The sequence below is a fragment of the Zalophus californianus genome, chromosome 13 (assembly GCF_009762305.2).
Source record: "Zalophus californianus isolate mZalCal1 chromosome 13, mZalCal1.pri.v2, whole genome shotgun sequence".
Taxonomy (NCBI): domain Eukaryota; kingdom Metazoa; phylum Chordata; class Mammalia; order Carnivora; family Otariidae; genus Zalophus; species Zalophus californianus.
In genome coordinates, this window is record NC_045607.1 from 89,504,609 (window position 1) to 89,531,996 (window position 27,388).

Here is a 27,388-nt window from a genome sequence, read left to right on the forward strand (position 1 = left end):
CTTCTGTATTTTGCTCTTAGAGATTAAAAAAAGGTTTTAAGGGAATATTTAAAACCTATGTAACACTTTCCAAATGCTAATGTAAAAGGAGCTAGCCATAAAAACTGTATTCTCGTTGGTAAATTTGTCTACTATAGGACTATACTTAGTAGTTCCAAACTAGTCTGTGCATATAGTAGAGTTGAACAAAGAGCTAAATTAATTGTATGAAATGATAACAAAGTTACAAGTAAGGGAGAAAGGCTAGAAGAAACAACATTGTGCTTGATTATCCTCCAGTGTTTCTATATGAAAATATATACATATGTATATATAGAAGAAATATAGAGAGGTAATGTGGTCAGATACGGTTTAGTATAAGTTTGTTTTCTACTGTTTGCTGAGAGGACCTAGAAGCAGTGACACCCCACTAGCAATACGTGTCTTGTTTTCCAGATCTTGTTTTTTATTTTATTTTTATTTTTTTAAAAAGATTTTATTTATTTGACAGCATAGAAGCACGGGGAGTGGCAGGCAGAGGGAGAAACAGGCTCCCCGCTGAGCAGGGAGCCCAATGCGGGACTTAGTCCCAGGACTGCGGGGTCATGACCTGAGCCAAAGGCAGACGCTTAACCAGCTCAGCCACCCAGGCGCCTTCAGATCTTTTTTAAATACCATTCTCTAATAAAAATGGACCAGGGTCCCTGGAAAAAAGACTGCTTCTAGGACAATGGCAGCGAAAGTACAAGATGACCCTTTAGAACTTTTATACTACAGAAAGTGGATGTCAGGTTGTTTCAGCCAAGTTTGATGAAAACATCATGTGTTCTCCGTTGTATTACCTTTGCTCTTTTGTTGAAGGTCACTTGATTATATGCATCTATTTCTGGTGCTATCTGTTCTGTTGATCTGTTTTCTGTTCTTTGGCTGATACCACGTTGTCTTCATTACTGTATCTTTATAATAAGTCTTGAAGTAGCATCTAGTTCTTCAACTTAGTTCTCCTTCAATATTGAGTTGGCCATTCTGGGTCTTTTGCCTCTCTATATAAACTTTAGAGTAAGCCTGTTGATATCTCTAAAATAACTTGCTTTGATTTTGATTTGGATTGTGTTGAACCTGTAGTTCAAGTTGTAAGAAATAACATCTTGACAATATTGGATCTTCCCGTTCATGAACTTGGAATATCCCTCCATTTATTTAGTTCATTTTAAATTTTGTTCTTCATAGTTTTGTAGTTTTCCTTTTATATATCTTGTACATATTCTGTTAGATTTAAGCCTAAATATTTTTTGGGTTGCTAATAGAAATGCTGTTGTGTGGTTAATTTTGAATTCTGCTTGTTCACTGCTGTTATATAAAAAGGCAATAGATTTTTATATGAACATCGCATTCTGTAACCTTACTGATCATTGTTATTACTATGTTAGTTTGTTGATGGTTCCTTTGAATTTCTATATAGGCAGTCGTGTTACATATAAACAAAGAAAGTTGTACTTTTTTTCCTTCCCAGTATATTATCTTTTATTTCCTTTTTTTAGTACATTAGCAAGGATTTCCAGTGTGATTTTGAAAAGGAGTGATGAGAGGGAATGTCTTTACCTTGTTCCTGAGTTTAGCAGGAAAGCTTCTAGTTTCTTACCAGTGAGTATGATGTTAGTTACAGGTTCTTTGTAGGTATTCTTTGTCAGATTGAAGAAGTTCCCCTTATTCTTAGTTTACCGAGAGTTTTTATCATAAATGGGTACTGCATTTTGTCAAGTTCTTTTTCTGCATCTATTGGTGTGATCATGTGGTTTTTCTTCTTTAGCCTATTGATGTGTAATGGATTACATTAATTGATTTTGCATGTTGATTCAGCCTTGCATACCTGGAATAAATTCCACTTGGTTGTAGTGTATAATTATTTTTAAACATCATTGGATTAGATTTGCTAATATTTTGTTGAGAATTTTTACAGCTGTGTTTATGAGAGATATTGATCTGCTGTTTTATATTCTTGTAACGTTTTTGTCTGCTTTTAGTATTTGACCAATGCTGGCCTCAGAAAGAGTTAGGAAGTAATCTTTGCTTCTGTTTTCTGGAATAGATTGTAGAGAGGTTGTATAATTTCTTCCTAAATATTTGATAGAATTCACTAGTGAACCATCTGGGCCTGTTTCTGTTTTTGAAGATTATTAGTATCATTTTAATAACTTAAATAGATATAGTCCTTTTCAGATCATCTTTCCTTTTGGTTCTTTTTAGTTGATTTGTTTGGGCTAATTAGGGCTGATAGCTGATATTGTTATCTTTTATACACATTTAGAATTTTTAGATTTTCAGAGTACTCCATGATAAATTATCTTAAATTTGTTTTGTATATATTTTTATGGGATACTAATAAAATAAACCTCTTTCCTTCCAGCCTAGTGTATTAATTGTAACCTACAAGGAACCTGAAAAATCATCTTCTCAGTTTGGATCCTACAAACAAGCTGAATGGAGGCCAGATAGTACCATGATAGCTGTGTCAGTAAGTAGAATTTTCAATTTTAATAGTTTCATATGATATCATTACATTGCATTAAAATTTGATTCTCTTAGATGACTTCATTTGAGGCTTTCCACCCTTAGCGTTTATCTTCTGCGATAGGAATTGCTGTACCGATTCTTCTATTGGTAGATTGGTACTCTTACTGTATCTTTTTGTGATTCTTCGGTTTCTTCCCTTCCCTAATATAGTGCCTGTATCCTTTTCTCTTTATTCTTCTCACTTTCCTGTTTTGTCCTTGAAGTCTCACTCAAAATTGTAAAGCTTTCATCTCTATTCACGTGGGGTACTTCCAAATTTACGTTTTAAGACCTGCCTTCCATCCTTAAGGGTGTCTCACAAAAATGATAGCATTTATGTTTTTATGTCACGTTAAATTTTCATATCCATTTGGATCTGTTTCTGCATTTCTCCTCTGTTCCATTAATGTGCTTAGATCTGGTCAATTTTACCTTTTCAATCTGTTTTGTCACTGTCATTTTTTGGACTGTCATTATCACCTAACTTGAATAGCAATCATATATGGTTAACATTTATTGAGCACCTCCTGTGTAAGTACTATATAATCACTACATGTGGAAAATTTCATTTAAATTTTAAATTGACACTTTGAAGTCCATACTGTTATCTTTCATAATAGATGAAGTTACATTGTAGAGCTGAGGAAGTGAGTTTTATCCAAAATCATACGGATGGTGTATATTGGAAAGAAGAGATTAAATTAGGTATTTAGATTCCATTTACTTTAAAGGCATAACTTGTAGTGTGCTTTGCTTTATTGTGCTTTGCAGTTACTGCATATTTTATAAATTGAAGCTTTGGTAATTTTGGTAATTCTCACAATATTTCAGACTTTTTCATTATATTTGTTACAGTGATTTGCGATCAGTGATCTTTGATGTTACTATTTAAATTGTTTTAGGGTGCCACAAACAGTGCCCATATGAGATAGCAAACTTAATCCATAAATGTTGGGTGTGTTATGACTGTTCTACTGACCCACTCTTTCCTTGTCTTTCTTCTCTGTGGGTTTCCCAATTTCTTGAGAAACAGCTATATAGAAATTAGGACAATAAATAACCCTACAGTAGTCTCTTAAGTGTTCACCTGAAAGGAGAAGGCGCATGCCTCTCACTTTCGATCAAAAGCTAGACACGGTTAAAGCTTAGTGAGGAAGGCATGTGGAAAGCTGAGGCCTCTTGTGCCAGTTAGCCAAGTTGTGAATGCGAAGGAAAAGCTCCTGAAGGAAATTAAAAGGACCACCCCGGTGAACACACGAATGATAGGAAAGTGAAACAGCTTTATTGCTGACGTGGAGAACGTTTGGTGGATAAAAGGTCAAGCCAGCCATGACATTCCCTTCAGCCAAAGCCTAACCCAGAGCGAGGCCCTGACTCTCTTCAATTCCGTGAAGGAAGAGGGGAGGAAGCTGCAGAAGCAAAGTCTGAAGCTAGCAGAGATCGGTTCCTGAGGTTTAAGGAAGGAAGCCGTGTCCGGGGCGTAAAAGTGCAAGGCGAAGCAGGAGGTGCCGATGGAGGAGCTGCGGCAAGTGATCCAGAAGATGGAGCCGAGGTCATTACCGAAGGCGGCTCCACCGACCCACAGATTTTCAGTGTGGGTGCGAGAGCCTCCCACAGGAAGAAGATGCCATCTAGGACTTTCCTGGCTAGAGAGGAGAAGTCAGTGCCTGCCTTCCAAGCTTCCAAGGACAGGCTGATCGTCTTGTTGGGGCCAGTGCAGTTGGCGACTGCTAACTTGTAGCAGGTGCTTCTTTATCATTTCTCAAATCCTAGGGCCCGTAGGAGTTATGGTAAATCTACTCAGCCTGTGCTCTGTAAATGGAACAGCAGAGCCTGGAGGACAGCACATCTGTTTACAGCATGGTTTACTGAATGTTTTAAGCCCACTGTTGAGACCCGCTAAGGAAGGGAAAAAAGTAGATTCCTTTCACACTATCATCACTTATTGACTCTGCACCTGATCGTCGCACAAGAGTTCTGACGGAGTCGGGACAATGAGATTTATGTTGTTCTCATGTCTGCTAACACAACATCCATTCTTCAGCCCATGGATCAAAGAGTCATTTCAACTTGCAAGTCTTTTTAAAATTTTTAAACTAATTATATTTTTTATTGGAATATAACTTATAGTGTCATCCTGGTTTCAAGTGTACAGGGGTACAGTATGACGACTGAACGGTTCCATGCATGACTCGGTGCTTATCATGTTAAGTGTGCTCTTGATTCCCTTGATCTCTTTCACCCATCCCTCCCACCCACCTCCCCTCTGGCAGTCTCCATTTGGTTCTCTGTATTTGAGAGTCTGTCTCTTTTTTCTTTGTTTCATTTCTTATTCAAGTCTTATTTAAGAAGTATGTTTCATAGGACTCTACTTGCCGCACATAGTGATTCCTCTGATGGATCTGGGCAAAGTCAATTGAAAACCTTCTGGGAAGGATTCACCATCCTAGATGCCATGAAGAATATTCATGATTCGTGGGGTGAGATCAACATATCAACGTTGTTAGGAATTTGGAAGGAGTAGATTCCAGTCTTCATGGATGACTTTGAGGGGTTCAAGACTTCAGAGGAAGAGGTCACTGCAGAAGTGGTGGAAATAGCAAGAGAACCAGAATTAGAAGTGGAGCCTGAAGATGGGAAGGAACTGCTGCCATCTCAGGATACAGCTTGGACGGATGAAGAGTTGCTGCTGAGGCATGAGCAAAGAAAGTGGTTTCTTGAGGTGGGATCCACTCCTGGTGAAGGTGCTGTGAAGACTGTTGAAATGACAACAAAGGATTTAGAATATTGCATCGGCTTAGTTGATAGAGCAGCGACTGGGTTTGAGAGGATTGACACCAATTTTGAAAGTTCTGTCGGTAAAAGCTATCAAACAGCATTGCAGGCTGCAGAGAAAGTTTCACGAAAGGAAGAGTCAGTTGATGCACCGAACTTCATTGTTGTTTTAAGATAAAGTGGCCTCAGCCACTTCAGCAACCACCTTCAGCAGCCACCACCAGCAAAAAGATTTCGAGTTGCAGAAAGCTCAGATGATAGCATTTGGTAGCAATCAAGTGTTTTTTAATTAAGCTATGTACATTGTATTTTTGAACATAATGCTATTGCATACCTTAAAAAACCACAGTATAGTGTAAATATAACTTTTATATGTGTTGGAAGGCCTGAGTCGTTCATTGTGAAATTCACTTTCCTGAGATGTTCTAGAACTGAAGCTGCACCATCTCAGAGGTTTGCCTGTATTCTTAGCTTATACATAACTTACCTCTGTGCTTTCTGTCCTTTTTTTTTAGTCTATACTGTGTAATGCTGACCAGGTTAATCATTGGAAAATGGTCCACATTATAAAAATATTGAGTAGTTCCTCAGTTCTGCAGACTACCAACCACCTACCAAATCTACACTCCTGCTTTTTTTTTGTAAGGATAATGAATTCAGAATAGTTCAAGATATTTAAATTATTAAGAAAAAGAGAAATATTTTGACATCTGAAAATTATGAATATTATTTTTTAACTTATTTTTAATTTGGAGAGTAATTAACGTACGTTGTTATTTTCAGGTGTAAAAAATTATTCAGCAATTCTGTACGTTTCTCAGTGCTCATCAAGATAAGTGAACTCTTAATCCCCTTTATATATTTCACCCATCCTCCCTATACCCCTGTTCTGTGACAACCACCAGTTTGTTTTCTGTAGAGTCTGTTATTTTTTCTTTTTCTTTGTTCATTTGTTTTGTTTCTTAAATTCTACATATGAGTGAAAACATTGTATGTGTGTTTTTTTAACTTACTTAGCATTATACTCTCTAGCTCCATCCATGTTGTCGTTAATGGCAAGATTTCAGTCTTGCCATTTTTATGGCTAAGTAATATTCCGTTGCATATATATGTACACCACTTCTTCTTTATCCTTTTCATCTAGGGATGGATAATTGGGTTGCTTACATAATTTGGCTATTATAAATAATGCTTCAGTAAAGACAGAGGTGCATATAGTTTTTCAAATAAGTGTTTTTGTATTCTTTGGGTAAATATCCAGAAGTGGAATTACTGGGACAGGTGGGATTTCTGTTTTTAATTTTTTAAGGAACCTTCATACTGCTTTCCATGGTGGCTACAACAATTTGCATTCCCACCAGAAGTGCGTGAGGGTTCCTTTTCCCCCATGTCCTCACTAACACTTATTTCTTGTGTTTTTATTTGTTTTGCCTGTTTTTGTTTTTATTGGAGGCTCAGGTGGCACATGACAGTTCATAAAATGGCTTCAGAGGTAGAAGCTCTTGTGTTTTTCATTCTAGCTATTCTGACAGGTAAAGTGATATCTCATTGTGGTTTTGATTTGCATTTCTGTGATGATGAGTGATGTTGAGCATCTTGTCATATGTCTGTTGGCCATCTCTACATCTTCTTGGGAAAAATGTCTATGCAGGTCCTGCGCCCATTTTTAATTGGAGTATTTGGGGTTTGTTGTTGTTGTTAAGTTCTTTATAATTTTGGATACGCACCTTTTATCAGATATATCATTTGCAGATATCTTCTCCATTCGGTAGGTGGCCTTTGTGTTTTGCTGGTTTCCTTCCCTGTGCAAAAAGTTTTTTATTTTGCTTTAGTCTCTATAGTTTAATTTTGCTTTTGTTTCCCTTGTCAGAAGAGACAATCTAGAGAAACGATTCTTCGGCCAAACTCAGTGAAATTACTGCTTATATATTCCCGTAGGAATTTTATGATTTCAGGTATCACATTTATATCTTTAATCCATTCTGGGTTTAGTTTGCGTATGGTGTAAGAAAGTGGTTCAGTTTCATTCTTTTGTATGTTGCTGTCCAGTTTTCTCAGCAGTTTGCTGAAGAGACTGTCTTTTCTCTATTGTATGTTCTTTCCTTTTTTTTATTTTTTAATAAATTGATCATGTAATTATTGGTTTATTTCTGGGTTCTTTATTCTGTTATATTGATCCTACATGTTTATGTGCCAGTACCATACTATTTTGATTACTGCAACTTTATATGTTGAAGTCTGGGATTGTGACACCTCCAGCTTTGTTCCTCTTTTTCAAGATTGCTTTGGCTATTCGGGTTCTTTTGCAGTTCCATACAAATTGTGGAATTTTTTTTTTCTAGCTCTGTGAAAAAAGTTGTTGATACTTTAATAAGGATTACAGGAAATGTGTAGATTGCTTTGGGTAGCATGGACATTTTAACAATATTGGTTCTTCCAATCCATTAACATGGAATATCTTTCCATTTGTTTGTGTCACCTTCAATTTCTTTCACCATTGTTTTATAGTTTTCAGAGTCCAAATCTTTCACCTCCTTGGTTAAGTTTATTCTTAGGTATTTTATTCTTTTTAGTGCAATTGTAAATGGGATTGTTTAAATTTCTCTTTCTGCTACTTCATTATTAATGTATAGAAATGAACCAAATTTCTGTATATTAATTTAGTATATGGCTTTACTGAATTCATTTATCAGTTCTAGTAGTATTTTGGTGGGTGGAGTCTTGAGGATTTTTTTATATATAGTATGTCGTCTGCAAATAGTGGAAGTTTTACTTTACTAATTTTTTTTTTTTTTTGTCTAATTGGTGTGGCTAGGTCTTTGACTACTATGTTGAATAAAAGTGGTGAGAATGGACATTTTTGTCTTTATTATGTTGAGGTATGTTTACTTTAAAATTTCTTTATTGAGAGTTTTTATCGTGAACGGATGTGGTACTTTGTCAGATGCTTTCTCTGCATCTATTGAGATGATCATATGATTTTTATCCTTTCTCTTGTTAATGTGATGTATTACATTGATTGATTTGGGCATACTGAGCTACCTTTGCTTCCCTGGAAAAAATCCCACTTAATTGTGGTGAATGATTTTTTTTATTAATGTACTGTTGTATTCTGTTTGCCAATACTTTGTTGAGGATTTCTGCATCTATGTTCTTCAGAGATAATGGCTTGTAATTTTCTTTTTTTGTAATGTCTTTATCTGATTTTTGTATCAGGGTAATGCTGGCTTCATAGAGTAAGTTTGGAAGCTTTTCTTCCTCTTCTGTTTTTTGGAATAGTTTGAGAATAGGTATTAACTCTTCTTTAGCTATTTGGTAGAGTTTACCAGAGAAGCTTTCTGGACTTCTGTTTGTTGGGAGTTTTTTTGATTACTAGTTCAGTTTCTTTGCTGGTTAACTGATCTGTTCAAATTTTCTATTTTGTCCTGCTTTCATTTTGAAGGATTATATGTTTCTAGGTATGTATCCATTTCTTCTAGGTCATTCGGTTTGTGGGTATGTAATTTTTGGTAATATTCTCCTTAAATCCTTTGTATTTCTGTGGTATCCGTTGTTAATTCTCCTCCTTCATATGATTTTAGTTATCTGAGTTCTCTCTCTCTCTTGTTTTGATGAGTCTGGCTAAAGGTTTATAAATTTTGTTTATCGTTTCAGAGAACCAGCTCCTGGTTTCATTGACCTGTTCTTTTGTGTGCGTGCACTCGTGCGTGTATGTTTATTCGCTCTCATGTATTTCTGCTCTAGTCTTTATTATTTATTTCATTCTACTGGCTTTGAGTTTTCTTTGTTCTGTTCCTGTCTCCTATACCTGTAAAGTTAGTTTAAGGATTTTCTCGTTTTTTGAGGTAGGCTTGTATTGCTATAATCTTCTCTCTTAGGACAGCTTTTGCTGCGTCCCAAAGATTTTGGACTCTCTATCTTCAATTTCATTTGTTTCCATGTAGGTTTTTATTTCTTGTTTGATTTCTTCATTGACCCATTCAGTGTATAGTAGCATGTTATTTAGCCTCCATGTATTTGTGTTCTTTCCAGATTTTTTTCTTGTGATTGACTTCTAATTTCATTCCCTTACGGTCAGAAAAGATGCATGATACGATTTCAGTCTTTTAAAATTTATTGAAATTTGTTTTGTGCCGTAACGTGTAATCTGTTCTGGGGAATATACCACATGTGCATGGAAAGAATATGTAATCTGTTGTTTTTGGATAGAACATTCTGAGTATATTTTTTAGGTCCATAGGGTCCAATGTGTTATTCAAAGCCATTGTTTCTGGGTGATCTGTCTGTTGATGTAAGTGGGGTGTTAAAGTCTTCTGCTGTTACTATATTACTATTGATTTCTTCCTTTATGTCTGCTGCTAGTTGATTTACATATTTAGGTGCTCCCACATTGGATGCATAAACAGTTACAATTGTTGCATGCTCCTGTTGGATTGTTCCTTTATCATTTTGTAGTGTCCTTTGTCTCATGTTACAGTCTTAATTTTAAAGTCTGGTTTTTTGGATATATGTATTGGTACCCCAGCTTTCTTTTGGCTTCTGTTTGCATGTAAATGTTTTTCCATCCCTTCCCTTTGAATATGCATGTGTCTTTAGGTCTGTAGAAGTAAGTCTTTAGGCAGCATAAAGATGGGTCTTGCCTTTTTATGCATTCAATCAATGAGTATCTTTTGAATGGAACATTAATCCTTTTACATTTAATTATTGACAGATGAATACTTACTGGCATTTGTTACTTGTTTTATGGTTGTTTTTATAATTCTTCTCTGTTTTTCCCTTGCTCTCTCTTGTGGTTTGATGCCCTCCTTTAGTGATACGCTTTTATTCCTTTCTGTTTTTATGTCTCTGTCACAGGTTTTTGATTTGTGGTTACCATTAGGTTCGTATTTAGCATCTTATGCAGATGACATTCTATATTAAGTTGATGGTCAGTTAGGTTTGAACCCATTCTAAAAGCACTAAAGTTTTACTCCCATGCATGTTTTATATGATTTCATACTTCATACCATTTTATTTTGTGTATTCCCTTGACTGAGTTTTTTTTTTTTTAAAGATTTTATTTATTTATTTGAGAGAGAGAGAGAGAATGAGAGATAGAGAGCACAAGAGGGAAGAGGGTCAGAGGGAGAAGCAGACTCCCCGCTGAGCAGGGAGCCCGATGCGGGACTCGATCCCGGAACTCCAGGATCATGACCTGAGCCGAAGGCAGTCGCTTAACCAACTGAGCCACCCAGGCGCCCCTTGACTGAGTTTTTTGGGGATAATTGATATTACTGCTTTTGTGCTTTAATCTCTGTACAGGTTTTTTTAAGTGATTAATCTACTTTGTTTGTATTTACCTGTGGAATTTCATAATTTTCTTATTGCTGATTATTGCCTTTTCTTTTCACTCAAAGAATTCCCTTTAGTATTTCTTGTAAAGCTGGCTTAATAGTGATGAAGTCCTGTAACTTTTGTTTGTTTGGGAAACTCTCCTATTCTGAGTGATAACCTTTCTGGGTAAGATATTCTCAGTTCCACATTTTATTGTTTTCAGTACTTTTAATATATCATGCCACTCTCTTCTAGCCTGCAAAGTTTCTGCTGAAAAACCAGGGAAATTTTCTGCCCCTTTTTCTATCTCTATTCCTTCTGGGATCCTTATAAATTGCATACTAATATGCTTTATGATGTTGCTGATTTCCCTTTACATATTCTCATTTTTTATGAGAATATAAATATTTGTTCCTTTTACTTTTTGCTGCTCAGCTGGGTTGATTTCCATTATTCTGGACTCCAGGTCACTGATGGGTTTGTCTGCCTCCTCTAATCTGCTATTTATTCCCTTTAGGGTTTTTTTGTTTTGGTTTGGTTTGTTTTTTGGTAAGCCCTCTAGGGTATTTTTAATTTTTAATTATTGATTCTTCATCTCTGATTGGTTCTTTTTTATATTTTCTGTCCCCTCGTTGAAGGTCGCACAGAGATCCTCCATTGTTTTCTTAAGTACAGTGAGTATGTTTATGACCATCACTTTGAATTCTTTATCAGGCATATTGCTTCTATCCATTTCACATAGCTCTTTTGCTGTAGTTTTGCCCTGTTCTTTCATTTGGGACATACTCTTTTGTGTCCTTATATTGTCTGGGTTTGTTTCTCTGTATTAGGGAAGTCATCTGTTTCCTTATCTTGATAGTAGTGGCCATAGAAGAAGAGACCTTGTGGTGCCCTGTACCACAGTGTCCTCTATTAACCAGAACCAGAAGGCATTTCACAGGAGTTTTCTTTGTGGGTACACTGGGCAGGATTTGGTCCCTGTGCTGTTAAAGGGCCATTCTGGGGCTGCTGTGGGCTTTTAGTTGGGTGCTGTCTGCTTCAGACCAGATACCTGTTCTCAGCTCATCTGCTGGGTCCGCAGTCATACCAAACTACAGCATGCTCTCCTTGTGTTGTCCCTGAGAGGCTTTCCTTTGTGGCCAGGGCCTGTAGTCAAACCAGCTCTCTGCCCTAGTCCGTCCGCGGGGGCTGTAATCCCACTGGTGTGTGTGGTTATGTTCCCTTTTCTCCAGAGCAGGCCTCACTTCAGAGTGGCACTGGTCCCTGCTGGATTGTTTGGAGGGCATGTCTTGGCAGGCACTGTGGTGGGCTGGATGGGGCTGGGTGTGTGGTATTAGCAAGGTAGTTGATGAGTGTTCATGCTTGATTACTGCTAGTGTCAGATTATTTAAGCTGGGGTGGGGGTTAGAGAAATGGACCAGCTCTTTAGTTCTTGGGCAAGTCTCCTGAAGATCCCTGTCCCTTCAGCGCATGTTCTGAGATTAGTAAATGCATATGCTTCACATACACTCCAGGCTTTTTTCAAACTGCTGCTGCTGTGCTGTATCTCCTCCAGCTTGTTTGTTATGCTGGCTCTTTAAGGGGGGAACTCAGTTTCCTCTTGCCCTCCACCTTTTCCAGAGCTAAGTCTTCTGATTTTTTAAAGTACCTCGAGTTAAGCTTGCTGGTTTCCACACCAAATGTTTTGGGGACTCTTCTTCCTTGAGCAACTCTTCTCTGCCTGAGGTTCATAGCGTGGGGTCTGCTTCTCTCCCTTCTCCATGCTTGTGGTATCCCTCCCATTTGTGGTTAGTCTCCCCAGGAGTTTGGTTCCCAATGGAGTTTCTGCCTCTCCTACCCTTTTTGATGTGTCCTCAGTATGATTAACTGTGGAAAGTCTGTTCTGCCAGTATGCAGGTGGTTTTCTTCCTTCCCCTCCCCTCCCCTCTTCTTTTTTGAGAGAGAGGGTATGAGCCTGGGTGGGGGTGGGGGGATTAGGGAGAGGGAAAGAGAGAATACCAAGCAGGCTCTACGCCCAGTGCAGAGCTGAAAGGGGGCTCAGTCCCACGACCCTGAGATCATGACCTAAGTGAAAATCAAGAGTTGGGCCCTTAATTGAGCCACCTAGGCACCCTCAGGTTGTTTTCTGAGTTAGTTTCACTAATGTGGCTGTTATCTAGGTCTGTCTTTCATTACATGAATTTTAAATTTCACTGTCCCTAAGTAATGTTGGAGTATGAAAATGTTAACTTTATTTAGATCATTTCTATGGCTGGTTTCAAGCTGCAGTAGCTGAGTCAAGTGGTCCTGACAGCAACCATATGTGGCGCTCTATCTCTTTTCTGCTCAGTGCACTCACTGTAAGAGTAACACGTTTATAGATCAAATGTTTCAAGTGCACACATACTGCCGTACCATAACATTCTGTGTAATGTTTATTACTAGTGCATACCTATCATGTCAAAAGAACAAAAGAATAGGTTTTGAATATCATGCTTCTAAAATACATTGGAATATAGATTAATTTATTATTGGATTGGATGGGAAATTGTCTTAATTATGCAGTGACCCTATAGCAGAGCCAAAAGAATACAATAAAAGTTGACATTATCCAACTTAGTATTTATCTCAGTATTCCCATCTCACTGAAATTAATAGAAAAATTAGAATATTTAAAGCAGAATATTTTCACAAAAAATGAAAATGAAGGTACAACCAAAGTAAGTTTAGCCGTTTTTTGATGACTTGAGGAGTATTACAGTACTGCTTAGTTTATTTGAATAGTCAGTGTAAAGTGTGAAATGACTGAGAATTACTCCCTGTGAAAAACATGTATGGGAGGTGAAAAGATTTTAAAGAAGTTGAGAAAACACTAATCAGTACAACCTGAAGCAGAGTCCACTAAAGTGTGTTTTAACTGATAGTGACAAAAATACACGCGGAGCAGAGAAAGGCTTAGTTGGACGGTTTACAAAGCTAGTGCACATGGAAGTGTTGAACACCTATGGCCATTTTATGTTGTTAGAAATAGAAGCTGGAGATCCTGACTTGCCCAATTCCATGGGTGTTTAATGTCTTAGCAGTCAGTGGTAAAGGTTTATTGTTGATTTTTTTTTTTTTTTTTTTTTTATGTTGGGGCTCATTTTGAAATTTTTTGAACTTGAAGAACCACCTCAGCCACTTACCAGACACTGAATGATCTGGCAAATGATAACTTTGCTGCAGACTTGGTAATGCTTGCATATGAATTCAGTCAAAACAGTGTTTAAATGTGAGATTTATATGTGGTCAAGTCATTTTGGTGACAACTACTGTTGTTTGAATCACAGGTAATGCCACGCTGCTTTTTCTGTTTCCCCTGCTGTCAAAAATTGAACAGTAAGATCTGTATTTCCAACAAAAATTAGCAGTAGATATATTTTCTGAGCTCACCCAATTCCAGTAGCATATTTCAGAACTTGATGCAATTGCAAAGGAGATGTCTATATTTCATAATCCATTTAATTGTGCAAATGAGGAGTGCTTTCATCCAGCTTTCAGTTGGAAGTGATTAATCTACCACATAATGACATGTTAAAAAGCAAGAAGGAGAAGAATCTGGTGGACTTTTGTATACTTACCTACAAGTTGATGATTATATTCAGTTAAAATCATTTGCTCATGGATTCGTATCAGTATTTGGCACTACTTATGTGAAAAGACATTTCAAATAGAGTATGTAAGATCTCATTACAGGCCAGCATTAAGGTGAGAGGGAACACTAACTTTAAACCCCAGTTAAGCAAAAATGTTACCCCATAAAAAGAATTTCATTCTCTTTAGTGGATAAGTATTACAAAGAAAATTGTGCTCAGTTTTCATTACCATTATATTTAGAATTTTTTAGCAGTAAAATTTATGAGATTTTGTTTTCTCTCTGTATTAACTATTCCCTTTTATTTTTCTGTATATATGATGCTTTGATATCTTGAGGCCTTGTGGACCCTGGAGAGGCTGTCCTTCCCAAGGCCAGGCAATTTCTAGAGATAGTAATAAGGATTCACCTATTAGTGTGCCTTTCATATGCAGACCAAGCAATACATAGCCTGTACCCCCAAACATCATCATTATGGAGCTCTTACACTCTGGGCCACTGTTCCCCTGCCCTCATTACCCCCGGGCCAGGAGCAGATAACTAGAGACAGCCCCTATATCCTAGTAAAGAGAAAATAGTCTGTTAGCTTTGTTTTTAGAGCAGAAATAATTTCACATTAATTTATTAATCTTTTGCACTGTACTAAGTATTAAGAAAACAAAGAAGTTAGAAGAAATTATTCTGGTCTTCAATTTGTAGAGATAAAATACATATACAAAAGAGACAATAAAACCACCTACTTTTTTGGCTGTTGAGAATCTAGTTTTTATTTCACAGTTATTGTTTATAGCTTTTTTCCCCTTAAGATTTTATTTTTAAGTAATCTCTACACCCGGTGTGGGGCTCGAACTCACAACCCCAAGATCAAGAGTTGCATACACCACTGACTGAGCCAGCCAGGCGCCTGTTTTATAGTCTTTATCTACAACTTTGTGGAGATGTCATGATGAATATAATTTTAACTATTATAGGGTGGCTTGTATTAAATATACTTAGTAAATCCTAACCTGATCCAAGTGATTTATCATCTCTATTTGTATAATTTAAGACATGAATTAATGTTTTAGCTCATGAATTTTAAAATACATAAAGGATCATAAGTGGAGTTTATGAAAAATAAACTTTAATTTTTAGAGTATTTTTAGGTTCACAGCAAAACTGAGGGGAAAGCATAGAGATTTTCTTTATATCTCTTCGAAGCCCCACCACATGCATAACCTTCTCTATTATCAACATCCCTGGTACATTTGTTACAACTGATGAACCTACATTCACACACCATTATCACCTAGAATCCACAGTGTACATTATGGTGCACTCTTGTTCTATGGGTTTGGACAAATATAATGACATATCCACCAGTGTAGATACAGAGTAGTTTCATTGCTTCAAAAATCCCCTGCTCTACCTGTAATCCCTTTTCCAGTAACTTTTTGCAAGTACGGATCTTTTTCATCGTCTTCCTAATTTTGCCTTTTCCAGAATGTCCTGTAGTTGGATTCATACAGTATGTAGCCTTTTCAGATTGGCTTCTTTCACTTGGTAATATGCATTTAAGGTTCCTCCATGTCTTCATGGCGTGATAGGTCATTTCTTTTTAGCACTGAATATGTTATTGTTTGGATGTACCACAGTTTTTGTATCCATTCACCTACTGAAGAACATCTTGGTTGCATCCAAGTTTTGGCAGTTCTGAATAAGCAGCTGTAAACATCTGTTTGCAGGTTTTTGTGTGGATGTACATTTTCGGCTCCTTTGGGTAAATACCAAGAAGTGCGTTTGCTGGATTGTATGGTAAGACTATGTTTAGTTTTGAAAGATACTGCCAAATTGTCTTACATGGTGGCCTTACCGTTTTGTACTCCAATCTGCAATGAGTGAGAGTCCCTCTTACTCCACATCTTTATCAGCATTAGGTGTTATTAAATGTTTTGGATTTTGGCTATTCTAATAGGCCTATGATGATATTTCATTGTTTTAATTTGCTTTTTCCTGATTGATGTTATGATGTGGAGCATCTTTTCATATGCTTATTTGCCATCTGTGTATTTTGATGAGGTGTCTGTTAAAGGTGTTTGGTCCAGTTTTTAATTGAGTGGTTTTCTTATTCTTGAACTTCTTGAGTTCTTTATTTTGGATACCAGTCCTTTCTCATGTATGTCTTTTGTAAGTACTTTCTTCCAGTTTGTGGCTTGTCTTTCTGTTCTTTGGACTGGTTTTTGGTAGAGCACACATTTTTAACTTTAATGAAGTCTAGCTTATCTCTTCTTTCTTGTGTATCATTCCTTTGGTGTTGTATCTAAATGTTATTCCCAAACCCAAGGTCATCTAGATTTTCTGTTATCTTCTAGGAGTTTTATAGTTTTAAGAATTGGATTTTTTTAAAGTTTTAATTTTTTTTTTTTTAAGATTTTATTTGTCTGAGGGGAGAGAGAGCGAGAGAACATGCACAGGCAGGGGGAGCAGGCTCCCCAATGAGCAGGGAGCCTGATGTGCAGCTCGATCCCAGGACCCTGGGATCATGACCTGAGCTGAAGTCAGATGCTTAAGTGACTGAGCCACCCAGGCGTCCTTAAAGTTTTAATTTTTAAGTTATAAGGGTGATACATGTCTGATGAAGAAACCTGAGAAACACAAGAAAAGAATTACCAATAATTCCGCTTTTCACAGATAATCGTTAATTTTTATTTATATCCGTATATCTTTTTATGGATATTTGCAGATACTCATACTTAATAGCACTTAGAATTTGAAAGCTATTGAAGTCTATTTATCTTTAGTATATGTGCTGCTGAAGCGAGCACAAGTCTATTTATCTTTAAATGCAAAGTGATATTTCTGTAAGTGACTGCTAATGTCACTTATTGATGAGCGTATTTAATAAATCTGTAAGTTTCATAGATGGAGGATTGTCTAAGATATTCTTTATACAAAGCAGTCATATAGTTTTGTAATCTGCTTTTTTGACATACTATATCATGAACATTGTCTCGCTTCAGCATTTTTCTATAACGTGATTTTGAATGTCTGCAAAGGATTGTAACTTACAGATGAGTGGATTTTTAAGTTGATGAATAGGTATAAGACACTTCATAATTTACACCCAAAACTGGGATCTTAATTTACACATTGCTTGTAATTTGATTTTTTTTCACTTAGTATATTATGATTGTTCTTCCAGGTTAATATATATACTTCTAACTTATTAAGTTTAGTATTTGTATAATATTTCACAGTATGGAAGTTTCTTATTTACTTTACCATTCTTTTTTGATGGACTTTTGGCAACTACAAGCAGCGCTACAGTAAACATTATTGTACATACATCCTTTTTGTATTGGTACCTTTATTTCTTTAGGGCAATTTCTCCTATGTGGTAGTAGTCAAAGGATATATCTTTATTCTTTTTAATAAATGTTGCCAAGTTATTTTTCAGCAAAATTGTATCCATTCCAGAGTTACTCCTAAGTGTTCATAAGATTCCTGTTTTCCTGCATTTATGTCTAAACTAGATTGATGAAACATGGTCTTGTCATCTAATTCGATTTGTTTCATTGCTAGTGAGGTTCATCATCTCTTGATGTATGAATTGGCCCTTTGCAGGGCCTGTGTTTGTCCATTTTTTTAACCTAGAATATTCCATGTCAGTTTGCTTGTTCTCTTCACTGTAGCTCCAGGTTCCAAGAGCGTTTTTTCTGCACCTGGTAGGCATTCATACATTAAATGAAATAAATAGTATCTGAACATTCCACTCTTTAACCACATTAAAGGATATCCTGTCTAGCTGTAGGATTCTTAGATTTGGGGTTCTTTTTTTCTAGCCATGAGCTATTGTTTCAATGTCTTCTGGTTTCTAGTGTTACTGGTGAGAAATCTAGTGATAATCTATTCTCCCTCCTTTGTAGGCAACCTCATCATCTTTTTCTCTGTATGATTAAAATTCAGTTATTTCTGTTTGTTATCTGTAGATATATATCATTTTCCATTAAACTGTCTCCCTCTGTCCCCCTCCCCTCCACCTTCATATTAAACCTGAATCTCAGTTGTAGTGTTTCTACAGCTAGGGAAATTTTCTTTTATTACTCTCTAAATAAATATCAATTTGAGTTTGTTCTTCACGCCTCTTATCTTTCAGTGGTGATTTTATCTCTTCATGTTTTGTATCATGAAAGTGTTTCCCTGTGATCTTCTGGAGTAAAAGGTTCAGCTCCCATAAAGGATTATTCTTTATATTTGTCTGATTTTCCTAGTAGGAAATCTTTAGCTCTGAAAAGTCTTGTTTATGTTCTCATAGTACCTCCTGAGAGCCCTTAATTTTTACCCCATAGTTTGCTTGCATTCTTCTCTCTCATCTGTGTGGCTTATTAGTAGGATCCATATATTTTAGCTATTTCATTTGTTACAGAGCTTCTTGTATAAATGGTACTTTCTTTCTTGTGTTCCATCAGCCACCCATAGAGGTCAGGCTTTCATATGGGTCTCTCTGACAATGGCCACCGGCAGATGTTGGCTAAAACGGCAGTTTGCAGAGGCAGACAAGCTTATAAACTCTTGTCCTCCGTCAAGGCTTAAGATGAGTCTCCTCTACTCTCAGATGGTCTCTGGGTGTGGGGGAAAAGCTAATGGCTTTTCGAGACCAGGAGGTGTGGGAGCAGTTCAGTTCACCATTGCAGCCTCTACTCTAAGCCTCTTGAAGTCATTAGGGTTATGTGGACTGTGCTGTGTCCACTTCCAGGATCAGTCACATTCAGCCTTTTCAGGGGAGTAACCATGGGGTTCTGCTTTTTAAGTTACTTAGAGAACTTTGAAATCCCAGATCTTTGCCCAGTGCCTCAAGGAGTAAAGCATAGCAAAGCTTTCCCTCTGCCCGGTCCCTTAGCATGTATTCTCTCCCACAAGAACTCAAGAGATCTTGGTGACCTGGACATCTCCAGACTCATCCAACACACGCTTTGGCAATTGTACTCTGAAAAGAGGAAGAGAGATTAAGAATGTGGGCTCAGTCTTTCTATCTTAACAGGATCCAGAAGTTAAACCATTTCTATTGTCCAACTTTTTTGTTTGCCTCTGCCTGCAAAAGAGATTAATTTTCTCTTCTTCTTCTTCTTCTTTTTTTTTTTAAGACAGGGAGAGCTGGGGGGAGGAGGGGCAGAGGGGGAGAGAGAGAGAATATCAGGCAGGCTCCACGCTGGGCCACCCAGGTGCCCCTTAATTTTCATTTCTTACATTGTAATGTAGGCTGAAACAGATGGAGAGCCATCAGTCATATGGTACTAGTTTAGAAAGGCCACTGATATTTTTGTAATCTGTTCAGTAAGGCAGTCACTCTTCTTTGCAAATAACCATTTATACTAAAAGATAATGTATCAAGGTGCATTTGAAAATAATGTTAGGGGCGCATGGGTGTCTTAAGTTGGTTAAGCATTTGACTCTTGATTTTGGCTCAGGTCATGATCTCAGGGTTGTGGGATTGAGCCCCCTCCTTGGCCTCCACGCTCAACAGAGAGCCTGCTTGAGATTCTCCCCCTCTCCCTCTGCCCCTCCCCCTGCGTGCGTGCCTGCGTGCGTGCCTGCGTGCGTTCTCAAGTTTTTTTTTTTTTTAAAGATTTTATTTATTTATTTGACAGAGACACAGCGAGAGAAGGAACACAAGCAGGGGGAGTGGGAGAGGGAGAAGCAGGCTTCCCGCTGAGCAGGGAGCCCGATGTGGGACTCGATCCCAGGACTCTGGGATCATGACCCGAGCCGAAGGCAGACGCTTAATGACTGAGCCACCCAGGCGCCCCCCTCTCTCAAATTTTTAAAAAAATGTTAAAGGATTGTATGCTATCATGGAATGGGTATTGGGTAGGTGAACTTTCTAGTAACCAGACTTTGATTGGATTCTGAAGCTTTACTGGTTTTGATGGTCCTTTTCCTCAAATGTATTACCCATTTTCTTAGCCTCTTAACATGAAATACATTGATGATAAATTAACTATTGAAGATTCAGAGTTCTTATGGTAGCAGATTTTGGGTGTGTCTAATATGCGCTAGGCACTATTGTAAATGCTTTATGTGTATTAAAATTAATTCTTCATAACAGTGCTCTAAAGGTAGATTATTTTTCCCCATCATATAGTTGAGGTAACTAAGAAAGATTAAGTAACCTGCCCAAGATTACAGAGATACTGTGTACCTAAGATCATATGCAGCCTGATTCTAGAGTTCCAAAGTCTTAATTCTGCTTTACTGCCTTTCACTGTTAGCCTGGTTATTTAATCCTACTAGCTATTGTGGAATGAAGCTGAACCTAGGAGATACTTTGAAACTTGCTTTTACAAAATGTCCTTGATAGAAGGTGTAGGGAAGGATATACAATTGCATGATCTGTAGAGCAATATGACATAACTCTCTGCAAATTAAGTCAGGACCAAAGCAGCCACCCTGTGTACTTTCTTTACTGCCTGACCTTCCCCACTCAAGTATTCTCATTGTGTGCTTTCACTCATCAGTTAGTACAAAATTCTATTTCTGTATCACCAACAGAACCATAGTCATCTCCTTATCAGCTGGTACCTTAAAAAGAAATCTCACTGACTGTTTTTTAATGGGGTGTGGGAGAGAAAATCCCTTACCATTTTAAGAATTGGTATATAGTGTTTTGGGGGAGAGTGTTTTCTCTGAATTTCAGAAGTAGAATGCCATTTTTGTAGACATGATTTCAGGCCATAATTATCCCTAAAATTTTCCTCAGTTTTAGACAGTAGATAGCCAGGCACAAGGAGCATTAAAATGAATTTTAAGTACTGTCTCATTTTTAGGACTCTGACAGATAGTAGCCCAATGTCTTTTAGGCATATGTGTAAGTATTTTTATTGCAGTTTTACTTATAATAGGAAAAAACACTGTGAGTCCTTTGATTCTGCATTCCCATCTGATCACCAGTGTAAGTGCCAAGTCCTGTCTCTAGTTTACTGCCATGCTCTTCTGTTCTTCTCACTGCCATAACCTCAGTGCAGGTCTTCTTGTATCTTTTCTAGATTGCCTATGGCTAAAAACTTTTAGCTCTTCTTTTTTCTCCACTCAAAGTGCATCTTATGTATAGCTATTTCTAAATCAGAGCTCTTATTCCCAAACCTTTCAGTGGCTTCCCTTTGCATTCAAAGTGTGTTCCAAACGCTTAGCCTAGTACTCAGGACCTCCTGTGATCTGGCCCCAACCTGCCATTCCAAGTCTATTTTCTCCTGCTACCTTGACTATTCCTCTCACACCTAGCTAAATGGAAGTGTATAGCAACCTGAAAGTGAGTGTAACATGAATTAGAATGTAACTTATTTGTGAATAAGGGAAAGACAGTTTAATTTAGAATTCCTGTTGTGTTGTTGTGATTTTTTTTTTCCCTTCCAGCATGTGACTGTATTGAGTCACCAGATTAACACCTGAAAGCGCAGTATAGCAGGTTGCAGAGGTGCACAGTCCTGTACACAGTCCCTGTTCATCTCATTTTTTCCCTTTCATTTTGGTTTGACCAGACTCTGTTTTGGAAGTGATTATTGTGCAATTCTCCTAGATATCTCTGAATTTTGTTTTCATTTCCATAACTTGATGTTCTTAGCCTTTCTTTAAATTACACTATTTTTGTTAGGATTATTGTTCATATGTAATGTTTATTGAACCATTATCTCAAATTTTGGTTTAAAACAACCATTTGTTTACTCTTATTCTGTGACTTGCTCTGGGTTTGGTCAAGAAGTTCTCCTGGTCTCACCTGTAGTCCCCCTGGTGCTTAATGATCCAGATGCTTTCAGTCCCTGTCTGCTAGTTGGTGGGAGATGTCCACCTTGATTTTCTTTGTGACCCCTTATTCTCCAGTATGCTAGATGAGGCTTTGTATGTGATGGTGGAAGCTTTTCCAGAGAGCAAAAGGTGCTGCTACAAGTCCAACCATCACTTTCATTTCTTTTTCCAAATTTGCTTTATTGAGGTACAATTGATACAGTAAATACATGTTTTAAGTGTACAGTTTGATAACATTTGAAACCATGACTACAGTCAAGATAGTGATGAACTATCCATCATTCCTACACGTTTCTTTGTACCCACCCCCCCCCCGCCCGATCCACCTCCCTTCAACCACTCATTTGCTTTCTGTCACTACAGATTAGTATTCTATCTTACTGATGTACTGCAACTGGTTTGACCATTCATCTCTTGGTGGGCTTTTGAGTTGTTTTCAGTTTTTGCTTATTCCAAGCAAAATGCTTATGAGCATTCATATACATAAGATGTTTATATGGACATATATTTCCTTTTATGTTGGGTTAGTACTCAAGAGTGAAACAGCTAAATCATGAGGTAAGTGAATGTTAAACTTTCTAAGGAAATGCCAAGCTTTTTTCTGAAGTAGTTGTATTATTTTATATTCTTACCAGCAGTGCATGAGAGTTCTCTTTCCCCTTTGCCAACATATGGTATGGTATGATTTTTTAATTTAGCCATTCTGATGGATGTATAGTTGTATCTCATTATAGTTTTAATTTGTATTTCTCTAATGAAAAATGATTTTGAACATCTTTTTGTTTATTTGCCTTGTTTGTATATCTTTTGTGGTAAAGTGTGTGCTCAGATCATTTGCTCATTTTATTCATTGGGTTCTTTGCTTTCTTATTGTCAGAGTCCTAGAGTTCTTAATGTATTTTGGATATAAGTTCTGTCTTACATATATACTTTATAAAGAATTTCTCCTAAGAGGTGACTTCTCTTTTCATTCTCCTGACATTGTTTTTTGAATGAAGTACTTAATTTTGATGAAGTCCAATTCATCGGTTTATTTTATGCTTCATATTTTTTTATATCTTCTTCTAGAAATTTTCGTATGTATGTTTTTAAGATTTATTTGTTTTTAGAGAGAGAGGGGCAGAGGGAGAGGGAGAGAGAGAATCCCAAGCATCTCTGCTGAGTACAAAGCGCAAAGTGGGGCTTGGTCCCATGAGCGTAAGATCATGACCTGAGCTGAAATTGAGTCAGACACCTAACCACTAAGCTGCCCAGGCCCCCCATCTTGTAGAGGTTTTATTATTTAGGTTTTTATATTTAGGTCTGTGATATATTTTGAGTTAATTTTTGCATATGTTGCAAGGTATGGATCCAAGTTCAATTTTGGCAGTTTGTTGAAAAGGTTATTGCTTCTACACTATAGTTCTTTGCATCTTTGTAAAAAGTCAGTTATCCACATACATCTGTGTTTTTGTCTGTATTTGCTTCTATGATGTGTTTATTTGCCTGTCTTTATGTTAATACAGTGTCGTTTTGTTGAGCTTTGTAATAATTTTGAAATCACAGTGTTAGTTTTCCAATTTGTTTTCAAAGTAGCTTTCACTGTTGTAGGATGTTTTATTTCCATATGAATTTTAGAATAACCTTGCTAGTTTTTTTAATTTTTTTAATTTTTTTATTTTTTTAAAGATTTTATTTATTTGACAGAGAGACAGCGAGAGAGGGAACACAAGCAGGGGGAGTGGGAGAGGGAGAAGCAGGCTTCCCGCCAAGCAGGGAGCCCGATGCGGGGCTCGATCCCAGGACCCTGGGATCATGACCTGAGCCGAAGGCAGAGGCTTAACGACTGAGCCACCCAGGCACCCCAGACCTTGCTAGTTTTTTTAAACAGGGTTTCTTTTTTGTTTGTTTGTTTTTAAGATTTTATTCATTCCAGAGAGGGAAAGAGAGCGGGGGGTGGGGGGGGGCAGAGGAAGAGTGACAGACTATGCGCTGAGCATGGAGCATGACACGGGGCTCGATCCCAGGACCCCGAGATCATGACCTGAGTGAAACCAAGGGTCGCTTAACTAACTGAGCCACCCAGGTGCCCTAACCTTGTCAGTTTTGATGAAAGTGCCTGCTGAGATTTTGATTGAGATTGCGTTGAATCTGTAGATCCATTTGAGGAGAGTTATCATCTTAGCATTATTGAACCTTTTGACCTATTAACAAGATAAATCTCTTCATTTATTTAGATATTTTTAACTTGTGTTTTATTATCAGTGTACACCTATTTCATATCTTTTGCTAGATTTCTTCTTAAGTAGTTCCTATTTTTGATTCTATTGAAAACAACGTTAATTTTCTGGTTGTTCTTTATGTATATAGAAATGCAGTTGATGTTTCTGTATTGATCTGGTGTATTGCAGTCAATGCTAAACTCTGGTACATTTTTGGTAGAGTCCATCAGATTTTCTGCATAGATGACGATGGCAAAGGATAGTTTTCATTTTTCCTTTTTAACTTAGATACCTTTTATTTCTTTTTCATGCCTGATTTTACTGATTATCTTGTCCAGTACAATGTTGAACAGAAGAAAAGCATTCGGTCTTTCACTATTAAGAATGATGTTCTAGGTGTTTTGCAGATCCCCTTTATCAGGTTGTGGAAGTTTTTCCTCTCTTGTTAATTTGCTGATAGTTTTTAATCAGGAATGCTTTATAGGATGTTCAGTGCTTTTTCTGCATTTATTGAGACCCTCATATTTTTCTTTTTTGATTTATTAATATGGTGAAATACATTTATTGATTTTTTTTAATGTTAAACCAACCCTGCATTTCTTAATAAACCCCTTTTACTTATGTATTTTCCTGATAATATATTATTAAATTTTCTGTGATAAAATTTTGTTTAGAAGTTTTATATCTGTGTTGATAAGAGGTGCTGGTCTGTAGTTCATTTTCTTTAAGATTTTTATTTATTGAGAGAGAGAGAGAGAATGGTAGAGACAGAGCATAAGAGGGAAGAAGGTCAGAGGGAGAAGCAGACTCCCCGCTGAGCAGGGAGCCCAATGCGGGACTCGATCCCGGGACTCCAGGATCATGACCTGAGCCGAAGGCAGTCGCTTAACCAACTGAGCCACCCAGGCACCCTGTAGTTCATTTTCTTATAATGTTTTTGGCTTTGGTTTGAGGGTAATACTAGCCTCATAAAAGATGGAAAGTGTCCCCTCCTCTATGGTTTTCTGGAAGAATTTGTGTTGAATTCATATTTCTTTTTTAAATATTTGGTAGAATTACCAGTGATACCATCTGAGCATAGAGTTTTCTTGTGGAAAGGATTTTAGTTGAAATTTAAGTTTCTTGAATAGACACAGTAGGCTTTTAAGCTACTTGGATTGGCAGTTTCTGTCTTTCAAGGAATTTGTCCTTTTCATTCAAGTTGTAAACTTTTTGTCATGGTTATTCATTATACTCACTCATTATTCTTTTAATACCTCTAGAATCTGTAGTGATGTCACCTCTCTCATTTCTGATAGTGGTTATCCCCTCCCCCTGCCCCCCAGCCAATTTGAGTAGAGGTGTATCAATTTTAATGATATTACTTAAAAAAACAAAAATAAAAACCAGAATTTGGTTTCACTGGTTTTATTTTTGTTTTGTATTTCATTGATTTCCACTCTGACCTCTGGTATTTCCTCTTTTTAGTTTGCTTACTTTGGGTTTCATTTGCTCATCCTCTTTTTAGTTTGCTTACTTTGGGTTTCATTTGCTCATCTGTTTCTAGTTTAAGGTAAAAGCTAATGTCATTGATTTAGGATTTTTCTTTTTTTCTAATACAGCTCTTTAAAGCTCTAAAATTTCCCCTTAAGTACTGCTGTAGCAACATCCCACAAATTTTAGTATACTGTATTTTTTTCAATTTCCTTTTGATGTCTTCTTTGATCCATGAATTATTTAGAAGCATATTATTTAGTTTCAAAATATTTGAGAGTTTTCCAGAAGTCTGTTACTGATTTCTAGTTTAATTCTACTGAGGTCAAGGAACATATATTTTACCCATTTTATTTTTACATATGGTAAAACCACAACATACATTGCTCTTATTCTTGTTTGAAAAGTCAGTTAGCTTTTAAAGAAGTTTAACTGAAACAAACGAAATTTGGATTAAATTTAATACAACTGCTTTTCCTGACTTCTGCCTCCACCCTTGGGGACTCTTTATATGTATATTAGGCGAGTTGTCCCACAACTCACCAGTGCTCTTTCAGCTTTATTTTGCGGGGGGGCTGTTTCATTTGGATAATCTTTACTGCTATGCTTTTATGACCAGTGAATTTTTCTTTTGCGGTATTTAATCTGCCATTAGTCACATCCACTATATTTTTAATCTCATATTTTGGTTTTTACCTCTCAAAAATGGTTTGGGTTTTCTATATTCCCTAACCTTTTGAACATGTGGAATACGGTTATAACTGTTTTGAAACCCTTTTGTGTTCTAACATTTAATTGAGTTTGGGATCATTCTTGATTGGTTGATTTTTCTCCTCTTTGTGTCTCGTGTTTTCCTGCTTATCTGCGTATGTGGTAATCTTTGATTGGATGCCAGACATAGTTACTTTACTTTGTTGTGTGCTGGGTGCTTTTGTGGTCCTATAAAGCTTGAGTTTTGTTCCGGGATGAAGTGATGATTACTTGGAGACAGTATGATATGTTTATGTCTTATTTTATGCTTTGTAATGTGGGTTTTGAACAGCACTCAATAAAGCCAATTATTCCCCACTACTGAGACCATACCTTGCTATGATTACCACAGGAATACCTGAGGACTACTTTTCTGAGCATTCTTAATAATTCCTTGTGAATTACCAGTTCTTCAGTCTGACTGTGGGACAGGCACTGTTCTCAGGACTGTTGGAGCACTATTCTCCTTACTAATTAATCCTTTTGGCGTGGCTTCTCTCCTGCCTTGAATAGTTTCCTCGCATGTGTGTGTGGTGCTCTTGGATTTTTTCTGTGTGCACCTCTCTCCTGTCTGGTACTTCTCATATGAATTGTAGCTGCCTTATTCTTCTTGGGCTCTCAGCTTCATCACCATAGGTTGGGGAGTCCGCCAGCCTCTGCCTTAGTTCCCCTTTTCAGTGCTGTGACCCGGAAACCTTCCCAGAGTAGTAAGCTGGGGCAATTATAGGACTCATATCAATGTCTCATCTCTCAAGGATCACTGACCTCATTGCTTCATGTTGGTGTTTTGAAAATCATTGTTCCAGGTTTTTATCCAGGTTTTTGTTTTGTTTTGTTTTGTGTTCAAATGGGAGCATAAATTGGCTTCACCTTAATGCATCATCTTGCTTGGAAACAGAAGCTTCCCCCCTCCCTTTAAATTAGTGCTCTGGTATAAAAGTGTGGTAATAAG

The 27,388-nt window shown here is 37.2% G+C and overlaps 1 protein-coding gene across 4 annotated transcripts in view; it reads left to right on the top strand.

The window, feature by feature from the left end:
• The window catches only part of RIC1 (RIC1 homolog, RAB6A GEF complex partner 1), a 168,277-nt gene that overhangs the window by 45,863 nt on the left and 95,026 nt on the right, over positions 1-27,388 (top strand). For 3 of the 4 annotated variants that reach the window (XM_027615552.2, XM_027615551.2, XM_027615550.2), the window contains exon 2: positions 2,387-2,494. The exons of the other annotated variant lie outside the window; for it this stretch is intronic. In XM_027615552.2, the coding sequence (XP_027471353.2) occupies positions 2,387-2,494 (108 nt within the window). The remainder of the gene's footprint in view (positions 1-2,386; positions 2,495-27,388) is intronic. 4 annotated transcript variants of the gene reach the window in all.